Consider the following 17,079-nt stretch of genomic DNA (forward strand, 5'->3'; position numbering starts at 1 on the left):
AATACCATAAAAAAGACTCGAAAAAGATACCGTTGGAATTTGGGGACATATAAGAATGCCCCTGGAGATTGTGGGTACGGTCCCTGATAATCACGCTGAAAAATTAAGGGGCCAGCTCAACTCTTTCTAAGGAGAAGTAAATAACTCATATTTATTGAGCACTTAATGTATGCAGAGCACTGTACTAAGCATTTGGGTCACAACTTCTCTGGGCCTCAGTTCTCTCATCTGTAAAATGGGGATTAAGACTGTGAGCCCCACATGGGACAACCTAATTACCTTGTATCTACCCCAGCACGTAGAACAGTGCTTGGCACATAGTAAGCACTTAACAAATACCAACATTATTATTATTATTATTACGATATAACAATAAACAGACCGCCATTCCCTCCCCCTCGTACTTATTAATTTAGCAGAACACCAAGATCTAAATGAGACCAAGTTCTATTTTAGAATTAACTGGAATTCTCCATGGGAATTCTCAGGCCTTTCTTGGCTTAGATACTTTACCTTTCCCTAAGAGTGCTGACAACCCCCCAGAAAAGTAATGATCAACTAATATGAATGAACCCCTCGTTAAACTAAAACATCTCTGGGTCTTGGATGCTAATTGCAAATCGTGGTTTTTTTTTATAATTTAAGGAACTCTAACCTGCCTTTAGAAGGACACAAATGGAGAAATCCTAGCCTCCCAGAGTTTAGAATTCTTATTCTCAGAACAACTTAAAAGTGGGCAAGACACAAAGACCACAACAAAAAAATACACCAAAAAGTCCCTCACGAGATGGAAAACTTGTTCTTCATTCCCAAAACCGTTTTAGAGGCTTCTAACATTAAGAAAATACCCATTAATCAGTCTACTATCGGAGGCTCTAAGTTATCCTGTGACTCGTACTGGGGAGATAAATCTCAGGATTCCCAAAGATTCCTCTCACATTGATTCTACCTCTTTTTTTTTTTAAGTGGTATTTCTTAAGCGCTTCCTATGAACCAGGCACTGTACCAAGTGCTGGGGAAAATAATCAGGTTGGACTCGGGTAGAAACAAAATAATCAGGCTGGGCACAGTCTATGTCCCTCATGGGGCTCACAGTCGCCATCCCCATTTTCCAGATGAGGTAACTGAGGCACAGAGAAGCGAAACGATTTGCCCAAGGTCACACAGCAGACAAGTGGCGGAGCTGGGATTAGAACCAGGGTCCTTCTGACTTCGCAAGCGCTTAGTACAGTGCTCTGCACACAGTAAGCGCTTAGTACAGGGCTCTGCACACAATAAGCGCTCAATAAATACGATTGATTGATTGATTGATCGAATGATTCTGGGCCTGGGCTCTTTTTCACTGGGCCTTGCTGCTTCTGTTGGACTTGCATTCGGGCGATCCCAACATTCAGCTGATTTGACTCGAAAATATCTCCCTGGGGTTTTGTTGGCGGAGGGGGTCGTGTGACTCAGGAAATAATCTGGTTTACCCTTGGTGTCTGTACCTCACAGGATAGTGCGACTAGGGAAAACTCTCACTGTGGGAACGGAACGTGTCTGTTTATTTTTATATCGTACCTCCCAAGCGCTTGCTACAGTGTGTTGCGCTCGGCAAGCCCTCAATAAATACGGTTGAATAAATGAATGAATTTTGTCCAGCAATGGGCTTAAAATGTGAGATACTCGGGGCATCCTACGTTGGCTGTATCAGTTTCTGGCCTCACTAGCATGTTATTAAAGTTATTACTCCATTTTACTTGTACATATTACTATTCTATTTATTTTATTTTGTTAATATGTGTTGTTTTGTTGTCTGTCTCCCCCTTCTAGACTGTGAGCCAGCTATTGGGTAGGGACCGTCTCTATATGTTACCAACTTGTACTTCCCAAGCGCTTAGTTCAGTGCTCTGCACACAGTAAGCGCTCAAAAAATATGATTGAATGAATTAAAGATGTTTTAATTGACATACAGAGATGAAGATGGAGGTAACTAAAACATCAGTAGGTTCCTTGTTCTTGAGATAACCGGATCCAGAGAAATGAAGCATTTGGTGTAACCCAGGGCAAAGGCAGAATCATAGAAAGGCTAGAGTCCCAAGCAGAAGGGTGAGACGGGCAAAGGATAAAAAAGGAAGGCCGCCCTTGGGAGGCGGCAGGCGAAACAGAATAACGAACTATCGGACGTCCGGGACGGGCAGGAGAGTAGTGGTGATCAGCAAAAAGACTAAGCTTAGCAGGCAACCTCAGATATCTGACCCCAAGAGTGGGATTGAGAATTTTGCTTTCTTGTGTTTGAGGAAAAATCAGTTGCTGAACGATGCCAAAATATCTCTAAACGTCTGCATTCCCCCCGGGCCTTTTCACGGTCCCATCCCATCTCCTCATCTGCCGTTGGACAAGTGGAAACAGCAGCGTGTGATATTGGCTGGTCTCTCCACCATTAGCGTGCCAACATAATATAATAATAATACCAGTAATCGTGGTGTTCGTTTAGTGCCAATATAATATAATAATCATATTAATCATCGTAGTGTTTAAGTGCTTACTGTATGCCAGGCACTGTACTAAGCACTGGGGTGTCCAATTTGCTTCTCTGTGCCTCAATTACCTGTAAAATGTGGATGAAGACTGTGAGCCCTGTGAGGGAGTGGGACTGCGTCCAACCCAATTTGCTTGTATCCACCCCAGCGCTTAGTACAGTGCCTGGCCCGTAATAAGTACTTAGCAAATACCATAATAATAATAATTATTATTTAGTCAGTCAGTCATATTTATTGAGGACTTACTGTGTGCAGAGTACAGTACCACAATAAACAGACGCATTCCCTGCTTGCAACGTGCTTACAGTCTAGAATGGGGGAGACAGACTTTAATATAAATAAATAAATTATGGATACGCACGTAACTGCTGTGGGGCTGTAGTAACTCCTAGTTCCGGGAAGCCCTGCCTTGAGCCAAGAAGAACCTGAAATTCTGCTCCTGTACCCCCAATATCCCATTGATCTTATTGCATTTATCATTGTCCTTGTTGCCTCTTTGTTTTGTTGCTTTTGTGATTTCAATCTTTCTTTCTGCGTCCTTCCTCCCGCCTCATTCATAGGTTGAGAGTCCCCGGGAGGCCGAGGGCCATGTTTAATTTTCAGCAGGAATCTTCCCCCTGTACTGGGTATATTGATCTGCACCCAGCAGCTACTCGATAAACGCTACCGAATGAATGCTTTCCCATACTGCCCAGAGCGGGTTTTCCCTGTGGTTCGTAATTCACATTGTCCTTCTTTAGATGTTTAAATTTCCGTCCTTGGAGCACTCAATCCTTAACCCTTACGGCCACGAGAAGCAGCACGGCCTAGTGAATACAACACAGGCCTGGGAGTTGGAAGGCCCTGGGTTCTAATTCTGGCTCTGCCACTTGTAGGCTGTGCGACCTTGGGACTTGCCCATCTGGCAAGTCCCTTAGCCTCTCTGTGCCTCCGTTACCTCTTCTGTAAAATGGAAATTAAGACTGTAAGCCCCAGGTGGGACATGGCTGTGTCCAACCTGAATAACTTGTTTCTATCCCAGCGTTTATTATTATTATTATTGTTATTATTATTATTATTATTATTATCATTATTTTATCTATTATTATATTAACAATAAATATATTGTATTTATAATTATAATATATTATATAATATACAATCTATTAATTATTATATATTTTTAATAATAATGGTATTTAAGCGCTTACTAGGTGCTAAGCACTGTTCTAAGCGCTGGGGTAAATATAGGGTAATCAGGTTGTCCCACGTGGGGCTCACACTTTAAATCCCCATTTTACAGATGAGGGAACTGAGGCACAGAGAAGTTAAGTGACTCACCCAAGGTCACACAGCAGACAAGTGGCGGAGGCAGGATTAGAACCCACGTCCTCTGACTCCCAAGCCTGTGCTCTATCCACTAAGCCACACAGTGCCTGGCACATAGTTAAGACTTAACAAATTCCATAAGAAAAAATGTCCACAAGTCATTGGCCACTTTGCCAACTGATAACCGATATCCCTGCATTTCTATTTCCCCCAAATCTTTCCTCAGACAAGACTTATTGCGGCTGCTCTCAACTTCCACGTTGACTGTCTCCTAACATTTCCAATGCCATCTTTTTCCCTCCAGGGTTAACTTGTTCAAATTAAAAAGCTTCTCTGGTTTCCTCTTTATCACATCCAGCCCACTGGAGCTGACACTTGCTTCTTCATGATTTCTCTCACTATAAACGTCTTTCTTTTAGCTCTAGATCAAACCCCTCAGTCTTTGCCACTACATTATTCTTTTGGGGACTTCACTGCCCTGCCTGCCTAGGTTTTCTCCCAGCTCCATTTTCCCTTTGGGCAGAGTTTCCCACCACTCAGCCAACTACAACTTTTTTTGCGATTCCATCCCCACTTTCAAGCCATCAGTAGTATTTATTACTAAGCGCTTAGTACCGTGCTCTGCACACAGTACGCGCTCAATAAATTCCCTCCACACATCCGCCAAGCTAGCTGTCTTCCTCCCTTCAGAGCCCTACTGAGAGCTCACCTCCTCCAAGAGGCCTTCCCAGACTGAGCCCCCTTTTTCCTCTCCTCCTCCCCATCCCGCCCCGCCCTACCTCCTTCCCCTCCCCAAAGCACCTGTATATATGTTTGTACAGATTTATTACTCTATTTATTTTACTTGTACATATTTACTCTTCTATTTATTTTGTTAATGCTGTGCATCTAGCTTTAATTCTATTTGTTCTGACGACTTGACACCTGTCCACATGTTTTGTTTTGTTGTCTGTCTTCGCCTTCTAGACTGTGAGCCCGTTGTTGGGTAGGGAGTGTCTCTATGTTGCCAACTTGTACTTCCCAAGCGCTTAGTACAGTGCTCTGCACACAGTAAGCACTCAATAAATATGATTGAATGAATGAATGAATGAATATGATTAAATGAATTTATTGAGCACTCACTGTGTGCAAAAAGCACCCGACTATGCGCTTTGCTTCCATCACCACCTTCGAGAAGTTTAAAAGGCATAAGAATAAAAGCCAAAAGTTTAAGCATTTCCAACTTCCCCATCCTGCACATTAGTACAGTGCTCTGCACACAGTAAGCGCTCAATAAATACGACTGAATGAATGAATGAATGAATGAATATAAATGGATTATTTGGGGTTTCATCATTTTTGGCGCTCAGAGAAGCCTCGTTTCAGCTGAGCGAAACATCTCAAGTAACATCCATACGTATGTGATATTTTTCTACGAAAAGCAGCAAGAAGTGGGTGGCCTAGTGGAAAGAGCGTGGGCCTGAGAATCAGAGGACCTGGGTTCTAATCCGAACACTGCCACTTGTCTGCTGCATGACCTTGGGCAAGTCACTTCGCTTCTCTTTGCCTCAGTTTCCTCGTCCGTAAAATGAGGATTAAATTCTACTCCCTCCTACTTAGACTGTGAGCCCCATGTGAGACAGGGATTATGTCCAACCTGATTAACTTGCATCTACCCCAGGGCTTAGAACGGCGCTTAACAAGTACTATTATTATTACTGTTATTATTATTAGAAATAAGACCGACTGTTAAAACTTTGGTACGAGTCTCTGACAGGAATGTATCAAGGAGGCGAAGGAACTATGAGGGGGATTTGTTCTCCTTACCATTTTCAGCTTGTGGATTTGGGCCACATCTGCAAAAGTGAATGTTTCCCATGACACTGCATTATTTGGTCTATTCCCCCCTCACCCCCACAATCCCTCAATCAATCAATCAGTCAATCGTATTTATTGAGCGCTTACTGTGTGCAGAGCACTGTACTAAGCACTTGGGAAGTACAAGTTGGCAACATATAGAGACAGTCCCTACCCAACAGTGGGCTCACAGTCTAAAAGGGGAGACAGAGAACAAAACCAAACATACTAACAAAATAAAATAAATAGAATAGATATGTACAAGTAAAATAAATAAATAAATAAATAAATAAATAGAGTAATAATTGGCTGTCTCCCCCTCTAGACCGTAAACTTGTTGTGGGCAGGGAATGTGACTGTTTATTGTAGCATTATAGTCTCCCAAGCACTTAATACAGTGCTCTGCACACGGTAAAAAATGCAAAAAATGGCATTTAGGTCATGGGAGATCCAATCTTTCCCTCTAGACTGTAAGTTCTTTGTGGGAAGGGAATGCGTCTGTTTATTGTTGTATTGTTCTCTCCCAAGCGCTTAATACAGTGCTCTGCATTCATTCATTCAATCATATTTATTGAGTGCTTACTGTGTGCAGGGCACTGTACTAAGCACTTGGGAACTACAAGTTGGCAACATAAAGAGACGGTCCCTATAATAATAATAATGATGGCATTTATTAAGCGCTTACTATGTGCAAAGCACTGTTCTAAGCGCTGGGGAGGTTACAGTCTTAATCCCCATTTTACAGATGAGGCCACTGAGGCACAGAGAAGTTAAGTGGCTTGCCCAAGGTCACACAGCTGACAAGTGGCGGAGCCGGGATTCGAACCCATGACCTCTGATTCCCAAGCCCGGGCTCTTTTCACTGAGCCACGCTGCTTCTCGCGCCGCTTCTCCCTACCCAACAGCGGGCTCACAGTCTAGAAGGGGGAGACAGACAACAAAACAAAACGTATTAACAAAAGAAAATAAATAGAAAGCACAGTAAGCGCTCAGAAAGTACGACTGACTGACAGCTGCGAAGTGACGTACCAAGTAGCTCAACCAAATAGGGAGGGGGACCCCGTGTTGGATCTTTGGCCCTTGTAGGGGGAACGTAGGAGAGGGGAAGAGCATGTGCGAATACAGTCGCAGGGAAGAGTCTCAGTGGACTTCTAGAAGAGTATGGCTGACAGGACCAGAAAAGATGGGTGAGGAGGAAGGGGAAAAAGTGATCCCCTCTTTTATGTTCAGCATGGAACATCCTCCCTCTTCGTAGTGGATATGCTGCCAACTTGTACTTCCCAAGCGCTTAGTACAGTGCTCTGCACACAGTAAGCGCTCAATAAATACGATTGATTGGATAGAGCACGGGCCTGGGATTCAGCAGGTCATGACGATAATGATGATGGTATTTGCTAAGCGCTTAGACTGTGAGCCCACTGTTGGGTAGAGACCGTCTCTATATGTTGCCAACTTGTACTTCCCAAGTGCTTAGTACAGTGCTCCGCACACAGTAAGCGCTCAATAAATACGATTGATTGATTGGTTGATTGTTCTAAGCGCTGGAGTGGATAAAGGGTATTCAGGTTGTCCCACATGGGACCCACATCTTAATCCCCATTTTCCAGATGAGGTAACTGAAGTACAGGGAAGGTAAGTGGCTTGCCCAAGGTCACACAGCAGACAAGTGGCAGAGCCGGGATTAGAACTCATGAGAAGCATGACGGGAAAGAGCACGGGCTTGGGTATCAGAGGACGTGGGTTCTAATCCCAGCTTTGTCACTTGTCTGTTGTGTGATCCTTGGGCAAATCACTTCACTTCTCTGGCCTCAGTTCCTTTATCTGTAAAAGAATAATAATAACGATTTTGGTGTTTGTGAAGCATTTACTATGTGCCAGGCACTGTACTAAGCACTGATGGAGACTGAGACTTTGAGCCCCATGTGAGACAGGGACTGTGTCCAACCCAATTTTCTTGTGTCCACCCCAGCGCTTAGTACAGTGCCTGGCACATAGTAAGCGCTTAACAAATACCATTATTATTATTATTATTATCAGTCTCCCCGTCTACAAAGACTTATTGAAGGCCCATCTCCTCCAAGAGGCCTTCCCTGACTAAGCCCTCCTTCCCTCTTCTCCCACTCCCTTCTGCATCGCTTCTGACTTGCTCCTTTTATTCACACTGCACCCTTGCCAGCCCCACAGCACTTACATACATATCTGTAAAATGATTATTTATATTAATTGTCTGTCTCCCCCCTCTAGACCGTAAGCTTGTTGTGGGCGGGGAATGTGTCTGTTTATTGCAGTATTATAGTCTCCCAAGTGCTCTGCACACAGTAAACACTCAGTAAAAATTCATTGATTGATTGATTTTTTAAGACCAATCTAGTTGCCATGGTAGAATTTCAACACCCACAACCAGTAACTTCTCTAGATCTCTGCGACCTATAGTCCAGAGTGCTGGAAAATGCTGGCCAATTTCAGGACTAAATTCTAATTAGTCTTTCTTATAGCCTCTTATAGCCACATTTTAAATTTAAGAAGGTTTTAGATTTTTACCTAAATTAGAAGCATTAGAAGCATTTCTATCGCAATTTGGAAAAGCCCACATAAAGCAATTAATCCTCTGTTCTAAAAACAAAACCATCTTCAAATGCAACGTCCTTTACAGAAGCAGCTTCACAAAATTCAAATGAAATCGGCAGCGAAAAGAATCAGTCATCAGTAAGGATTAGCCTACCGGATCCAGGTTCTTAAAGAGAAGAATGTCTTTGCAAGCTTCTTGCAATCTAGTTCTCTGATCGTCTGTTTTGGGATGAATAATCTAAAAGATAGCAATAAAATAAATTTTACCATTTTTTAAATTTTTCCGCTTCAGAACAGAATTACAAGTGTCATAAAACATCATCAAATTTCAAATACAGTACCAAAACGTCTTAACTATGCTATCCCAAGCACCCATTTCACCCCACAACATCAATTTACACCCCATGCTGAGATTCCCATGTGATAGAACAGTGCTTTGCACATAGCGCTTAACAAATACCATCATCATTATTACTATTATTACTGGGAAACAGTTATGACGGTTTATCTTGAGTAAAATATTAAGCTGAGTTCCCCTTCAAATAAATAAGATAACATCTCCTTCAAGAAGCCTTCCCTGACTAAGCCCTCTTTTTCCTGGCCCTGTCTCTCTTCTGAATAATAATAATAATGATGGCAGTATTTGTTAAGCGCTTACTATGTGCAAAGCACTGTTCTAAATGCTGGGGGGGATACAAGGAGATCAGGTTGTGCCACGTGGGGCTCACAGTCTTAATCCCCATTTTACAGATGAGGTAACTGAGGCTCCGAGAAGTTAAGTGACTTGCCCAAGACATGTGCTGGAGCCAGGATTCGAACCCATGACCTCTGACTCCAAAGCCCATGCTCTTTCCACTGAGCCACGCTGCTTCTCTGTATCATCTCTGCCCTTGGATCCGAGACCTATGGGCATCTAGTAGTCACCCCACCCTCAGCACCATAGCACTTATGTACATATCCATCATTTTTTTATATTAATATCTGTCTCCCCCTCTAGACTGAAAGCTCTCTGTGGACAGGGAATGTGTCAACCAACTCTGTTGCACTGTACTCTCCCAAGCACTTAGTACAATGTTTTGCACACAGTAAGCGCTCAATAAATCCTAATGTTGTGTTGTAATAATAATAATAATAATGATGGCATTTATTAAGCGCTTACTACATGCAAAGCACTGGTGCCCTGCACGTAGTAAGCACTCAATAAATACGATCGACTGATGAAGACAATGCCACTGATGACCAGGTAGACATTGGTCTATATTACCAAATCGAGTGAATCCTCCAAAGGGAAATTTTCCTTAACTTCACTGCCGTAGGTTTTGGCCTTGAAAAAGGGAATTCATTCTGGAAGCAGTGATTTGAAACCCCAACAGGATTTGGATTTGGATCCAACAGGAGCCAGATATAAGTTCATAGGAAGAAAGGAAAGCTTGTGAGAAGCCTTGGCCAAAGAAAGCAAGAGAAGGAAGCGATTTAGCAGAGACAAGAGGGGCTGACAAATTATCCTTTGGTCTGTTTTCATGGCTTCACACTCTTTGAAGGATACACATGACAACTGCTCTAACAAGGCAGATCATTTCTTCCTTGAAGTGAGTCATGTTTTCTGGAGAAAAGTAAATTCTCGAATCAGGTAATTAGGACAAATTGCATGATATACGGTGAATGGATTCCTATTTGTCCAAATCCGTGGAACTTCCCGCTGCCACCAGGGAGGAGAATCTCCATTTGGCAAGCGGGAAATGTTTGTTTTCTTCTGAGGATGGTGACTGCCTCCCTCCTTCATCTCCGACAAAGGGAACTCTTCCGACATGCTTTGTTGAATCCAGGGTTCAGACTGTGAACCCCCCCCCTTCCAGACTGTAATCTCCCTGTGGGCAGGGAATGTGTCTACCATCTCTGTTATACTGTAGTCTCCCAAGTGCTTAGTACAGAGCTCTGCATACAGTAAGTGCTCAATAAACACCATCAATTGACTGATAAAGTGAAGGCGGGAACAGGGATTTCGCTCGCTGGCCACTTCTATGGCAGGAAAAGCACGCCACACAGAGGGTTGGTAGTCGTGTGGGAGGAGTTCCACTGTGCGACCTGAGTTTCCGCTAAATAAATAATAATGGCATTTGTTAAGCACTTACTATGTGCAGAGCACTGTTCTAAGCGCTGGAGCACTGTAATGGCAAACTGGGCACACTTTGGTCAAGGGGGTTACCTCTACGGTGCAATCAAAGTCTCCTGAGAATGATTCAATCCCCATACTGGGAATTTCTGTAGTGTAGATGTAATTAGGCATTCTGTATATACCTGTAATTTATGTATTTATTTATCTATTTATTAATAATAATAATAGCATTTATTGAGTGCTTACTATGTGCAAAGCACTGTTCTAAGCACTGGGGAGGTTACAAAGTGATCAGGTTGTCCCATGGGGGGCTCACAGTCTTAACCCCCATTTTACAGATGAGGGAACTGAGGCCCAGAGAAGTGAAGTGACTTTCCCAAAGTCAAACAGCTGACAAGTGGGGAGCCGGGATTTGAACCCATGACCTCTGACTCCAAAGCCCAGGCTCTTTCCACTGAGCCACGTTTATTTACATTAATGTCTGCCTCCCCCCTAGACTGTGAGCTCGCTGTGGGCAGGAATATGGCTGCTTTTGTTATACTGAACTCTCCCAAGCGCTTAGTACAGTGCTCTGCCCACAGTAAGCACTCAATAAATATCATTGAATGAATGAATAAATACGACTGACTGAATGAATACTCTCCCAAGCACTTAGAACACTGCTCAGCCCACAGTAAGTGCTCAATAAACAACACCAATTGATTGATGGATCGTATTTTTGGAAAGGCTAAAATAAATCTAATATTCCTCTCCACTAAAAAAACTAGAGTCTAAATATCCCAACCTGTACAGATGAACATTAAAACATCTGGTCCTGTTGGTTAGGCATACTCTGTTCTGGAAAGTGGCGTGAAATGCCTTTAATTTGAAAGATGTTACCCCCAACCAAACCAGAGCAAAATGAAACTCTCCGTCATGGAAATTTAGCAAATTCCTGAACTTACTATAGTACTAGACAGTCTTTTTCCATTTGTCAGGAGAACCGTTCTCTTAACCTTTCTAGCTTTTTCATGCTAAAGTAAGCACTGGATTTTAAATTCCTTTTAAAATTTCATTCAAGGGACAGGAAACGTGACTAGCAACTCTGCTGCTGGTATTCTCCAAAGCACTTGCTACAGTGCTGTGCATGCAGTGAGCGCTCAGTAAATACTACCGATGGTTTCAAAATATGAATTCCACCCCTGGTGAAGTGCTTTAAGTTTTAAAATGAGAAATAAACTCAATCCAGTGGCGAAATTGCCATTTGGATTGATCTTATTCAGTGGTAATGGCCTAATGGAATTACATCTACTCTGAATCATAATGCTTTACCTACCTAGAAAAAAAGTTTACTTAGATTTAGAGGCCTCCACAATATAATTTTGATCAAAATAATTACTTCCCTTTGATTTTTTAATGGTACTTGTTGAGCACTTACCACGTGCCAGGCACTGCTGGGGTAGATAGGGGCTAATCCCCATCTGGGATGGAGCTCACAGTCTAAACTGGAAAGGGGAGGATTTAATCCGTATTTTACAAGATGAGGCAACTGAGGCACCGAGAAGTTAATTGACTTGCCCAAGGTCCCACAGCAGACGAGTGGTAGAGTCGGAACTAGAACCCAGATCCTCGGGCTCTCGGGCCTCTTTTCTTTTCACTAAGCCACACTGCTTCCCCACAAAATGCCTATTAAATTCACATCAACGGCAATAAAAGTTATACGGGCAGAAGGAGTCAGAAAAGGGCCTTAAAAATGGTACCAATAATATGCCGCAAGACGTCCGTATTAAAATTTTAAGTTTTTCATTGGCCCTTAATAGCAAACCTAACTGGGATGTCAGCACCTCTGTTGCCTCCCAAGAAGCTAGGAATCTACTGATACTTGGACACCCAAAATCCCAGGGGAAACTGACCACAAGCTCAAGGGGAACATCACATCCCCTTCTAGACTGTGAGCCTGCTGTTGGGTCGGGACCGTCTCTATACGTTGCCAACTTGGACTTCCCGAGCGCTTAGTACAGTGCTCCGCACACCGTAAACGCTCAATAAATACGACTGAATGAATGAATGAATCACAAACTTCTATGATTAAAGGGGTTTCTGACGAATTCCCAGAGCCTCTGTGCTCTCTTAGGAAGCAGCGGACCTGTTTCAATTTATATTCGTTTTGATTGACTAAGCACCATAAGAACAAAGCTGAATATAAAACTGCTTCAAACGCCATGAGCAAATTCATTCTTCCAAATATTTAATGGTTTTCCACAAATTTCTCCTTGAGCTAATGCAGACTATTAAAATCCCTTCTCCTCCGACCAGCTTTCCTTAACTGATTTCTCAGCACTCAGATGTATCAGTTTTTCTGCTAACTCTAGTATCCGTTAACTCATTCATACCCTCCTTAGCACGTGTGTGTGTGTGTATACCCACACACATAAATAAAAATAAATTGAGCATACACACACACATATATGTGTATATACATATATGTGTGTGTGTATGCTCAATTTATTTTTATACATATACGTGTATATATATATATACACATATATGTGTATTTTTTATTTTAGCCACTCCAGGTGTAAATATTTTTATGTTTATATCGCCCATTAAAATGTAAGCTCCTTGTGGGCAGGGAAGTTGTCACTCTGTTATTGAAGAAGCAGTGTGACTCAATGGAAAGAGAACGGGCTTGGGAGTCAGAGTTCATGGGTTCAAATCCCGGCTCCGCCACCTGTCAGCTGTGCGACCTTAGGCAAGCCACCTAACTTCTCTGTGCCTCAGTTACCTCACCTGTAAAATGGGGATTAAGACTGTGAGCCCCAAATGGGACAACCTGATCACCTTGTAGCCCCCTCCAGTGCTTAGAACAGTGATTTGCACATAGTAAGTGCTTAATAAATACCACTATTATTATTATTATTATTATTATTGTCTGTGCCTCAGTTACCTCATCTGTAAAATGGAGATTAAGACTGTGAGCCCCATGTGGGACAACCTGATCACCTTGTGTCCTCCCCAGCGCTTAGAACAGGGCTTTGCACATAGTAAGCGCTTAACAAATGCCATCATTATTATTCTGTACTGCTCTAGGGTCTAATACAGTGCATGGCACCAATCAGATGCTCACTAAATGTAAATGCTACTGCTACTATTAATACAGTTGCAATAACTTCTTCTGCTGTACTATGATTACTGCTGCTATTGCTTCTTCTACTCCAACTGCTTATTCATTCATTCAATCATATTTATTGAGTGCTTAGTGTGTGCAGAGCACTGTACTAAGCACTGCTATCGCTACTAGTACTATTACTACTACAATTGCTACCACTGCTTCTGCTCCTACTGCTACTCATAATTATGGTATTTGTTAAGCACTTACTTTGTGCCAGGCATACTACTACGAGCAGCAGCATGTCTCAGTGGAAAGAGCCCGGGCTTGGGAGTCAGAGGATGTGAGTTCTAATCCCGGCTCTGCCACTTGTCTGCTGTGTGACCCTGGGTAAGTCACTTTAACTTCTCTGGGCCCCAGTTACCTCATCTGGAAAATGGGGATTAAGACTGTGAGCCCCACGTGGGACAACCTGATGATGTTGTATCTACCCCAGCGCTTAGAAAAGTGCTTGGCACATAGTAAGCGCTTAACAAATACCATCATTATTATTACTAGTATTATTGCTAATTACTACTGCTGTTGCTACGGTTACTGCTATGTGGCTACCATTATACCAGTATAGCCATTATTATTAATGTAATTGGTGTAATAATACTGGTATTATTGTTATAATACCATTATATCAGTGCAGCCATACTACTACTACTAATATTATTACCACTGCTGCTATTACTAGCCTCATTAATCCTGAATGAGCAACTGCATTTGGTATTTACTATGCTTGCCTGGTTATAAAAACTTTGACTAGCTACAGCAGAAGGGCTTTGGCAGAAACATTCAGATTTGAAACCTTTCCTAGAAGATTAAAGGTTCACTGTCAATAAAACCGCTCAACATTTTCAGCCATTAAATCTCATTCTACTCAAGAGCCAAAATCAAAACTCGATGCCCATATTGCGTATAAACAGACGGTGCACCAATGCTTCCACATTCCTTGCGATTTTCATTTTCATTATAGACATTTCATTTAGAGATGTCTATAAACTGGGGCGTATTAAGGTCAGCTAAATTAATCTAGGAGCAGCATGGGCTCGTATGACGAGCACGGGACTGAGAGTCCGAGAACTTGGGCTCTAATCTTGCCTCCACCACGTATCTGCTGTATGACCTTGTGCGAGTCATTTAACTTTTCTGGGCCTCAGTGATCTCATCTGTAAAATGGAGACTGAATACCTTATTCTCCCTTCTATTTAATAATAATGATGGTATTTATTAAGTGCTTACTATGTGGAAAGCACTGTTCTAAGCACTGGGGAGGTTACAAGGTGATCAGGTTGTCCCAAAGGGGGCTCACAGTTTTAATCCCTATTTTTACAGATGAGGTAACTGAGGCGCAGAGAAGTTAAGTGACCTGCCCAAAGTCACACAGCTGACAGTTGGCGGAGCCGGGATTTGAACCCATGACTTCGGACCCAAAAGCCCGGGCTCTTTCCACTGAGCCACGCTGCTTCTTAAATTGCGAGCCCTCTGTGAGACAGGGATTGTCTCTGACGTCATCATCATTATCATCGTCAATCGGATTTACCGGGTGCTTACTGTGTGCAAAACACTGTCCTAAGCGCTTGGGAGAGTACAACACAACACAATAGTGGTGACCTGATTATACTGTACTTCCTTGGCGCTTAGAACAATGCTTGACACACAATAAGGGCTTAACAAATAACACAATTAGGAAGGGAAATCTTTTTGAAGCTCAAGTGTCATGGTGTCAAAGAAAAAATCACCAAAAAGCAACAGTCAGAATTGATTTCCCCAAGCCCAATCCCCTTACGTCTCTCTTATTCAGGGGGTGGATTACAAAGGTTTTTCCGCCAGTCAGTTACATACCCTGGACTCTGCGTCATCCTCTTCTTCATCTGGATTGTAAGCTTCTGCACAAACTACGGACAGAAGAACGGAAAACATTTTTAGGTGACTCTCGCCAAGAAACATAATCATGAACCGCCGTAAAAAGCATTTGAAAATATAATTCACTGGTAGGGAAGCTAGAATAATGTAAGTTCTGGGAGTAAACTTGATGTAATTAGCTGAATCTACTTGCATACCATTGAGTTAAGCTACCTCTTTCAGGGAAAAACGTAAAATCATTCAGCTCGAGGAGACCCCTTTTACACAGCTCGCTTCCTATCGCTCTTAGAAAGCTTAGAAATCTTAGAAAGAGTAAATGTGTCTTCTTCAGGAATGAAATTGACTCCCAGCACTTCTACCAACCCTGTTATAGTGTACATTCCCAAGTGCTTAGTACAGTGCTCTGCACGCAGTAAGCACTCAATAAGTACGGTTGTTGGTTTCTTCCTGGTAGTAGGATCGTCATCATCAACGGTATTTACTGAACACTTACTGTGTGCAGAGCAAGGTGCTTGGGAGAATACAATACAAAAAAGTTGGTAGGCAATGCTCCAATTAATCAATCCAATCAATTGTATTTATTGTGTGCTTATTGTGTGCAGGACACTGTACTGTTTGAGAGAGAACGATATAAAAATAAACACATTCCCTACCCACTAGGAGCTTACAGTCTAGAGGAGGAGGGAGACATTAATATAAATGAAAATATTACAGATATGGACATAAGTGCTGTGGGGCTGAGGAAGGGGTGAATAAAGGGAGCAAATCCAAGTGCAAAGGTGTTACAGAATGACAAGCCCATAACAAGCCTACAGTCTTGAGCCTTGTGGACAAGGAATGTGTCGGTTTATTGTTATATTGTACTCTCCCAAGGGCTTAGTACAGTGCTCGGCACACAGTAAGTGCTCAATAAATACAGTAAGTGCTCAATAAATTCAATTGGACGAATGAATGAATAGGAAAGTCCCTTCCACAGGATGGTGCCAAGTTCGAAAATATCAGTCCACACAATAAAGGCCATTTCGTGGTCCAGAAATGGTTATATTAGGGAGAAACCTTTGGGATACCAGCTACTCCCTAACCAAGGGAGTGGGTATCGAGGAATGCAACCATCGTTCTGTTTCTCCAAGAGTTTTCCAGTGCTCTCCAGGCAGGCCAGTGGGACTCAGTGGCCCACTGACCCTACCTAGCATGGTAATCATCATCATCATCATCAATCGTATTTATTGAGTGCTTACTGTGTGCAGAGCACTGTACTAAGCACTTGGGAAGTACAAATTGGCAGCATACAGAGACAGTCCCTACCCAAAAGTGGGCTCACAGTCTAAAAGGGGGAGACAGAGAACAAAACCAAACATACTAACAAAATAAAATAAAGAGAGTAGATATGTACAAGTAAAATAAATAAATAAATAATTATAATAATAATGATAAAAATCCTGGCATTTGTTAAGCGCTTGCCATGTGCCAGGCACTGTACTAAGCGCTGAGATGGATACAAGTGAATCAGGTTGGACGAAGTCCCTGTCCCACATGGGGCTCACGGTCTTAATCCCCATTTTACAGATGAAGTAACTGAAATACAGAGAAGTGAAACGATTCACTTCTGGTCTCACAGCAGGTAAGTGGCAGAATCCAGATGCTCTGTCTCCCAGGCCCGTGCTCTTTCATATAGTTAATACTGGAACCACGGTCATGGGTTCTAATCCCCGTCTCCGCCACTTGTCTGC

At 42.5% G+C, this 17,079-nt stretch overlaps 1 protein-coding gene across 1 annotated transcript in view; it reads right to left on the reverse strand.

Moving 5' to 3' along the window:
* PRKAR2B (protein kinase cAMP-dependent type II regulatory subunit beta) overlaps positions 1-17,079 on the reverse strand; it is a 116,847-nt gene that overhangs the window by 34,574 nt on the left and 65,194 nt on the right. The window contains exons 3-4 of the mRNA XM_038741462.1: positions 15,329-15,381; positions 8,389-8,472 (exon numbers count right to left, since the gene is read on the reverse strand). Of these exons, the coding sequence (XP_038597390.1) occupies positions 8,389-8,472; positions 15,329-15,381 (137 nt within the window). The remainder of the gene's footprint in view (positions 1-8,388; positions 8,473-15,328; positions 15,382-17,079) is intronic.

Source organism: Tachyglossus aculeatus (assembly GCF_015852505.1).
Source record: "Tachyglossus aculeatus isolate mTacAcu1 chromosome 12 unlocalized genomic scaffold, mTacAcu1.pri SUPER_6_unloc_1, whole genome shotgun sequence".
Classification (NCBI taxonomy): domain Eukaryota; kingdom Metazoa; phylum Chordata; class Mammalia; order Monotremata; family Tachyglossidae; genus Tachyglossus; species Tachyglossus aculeatus.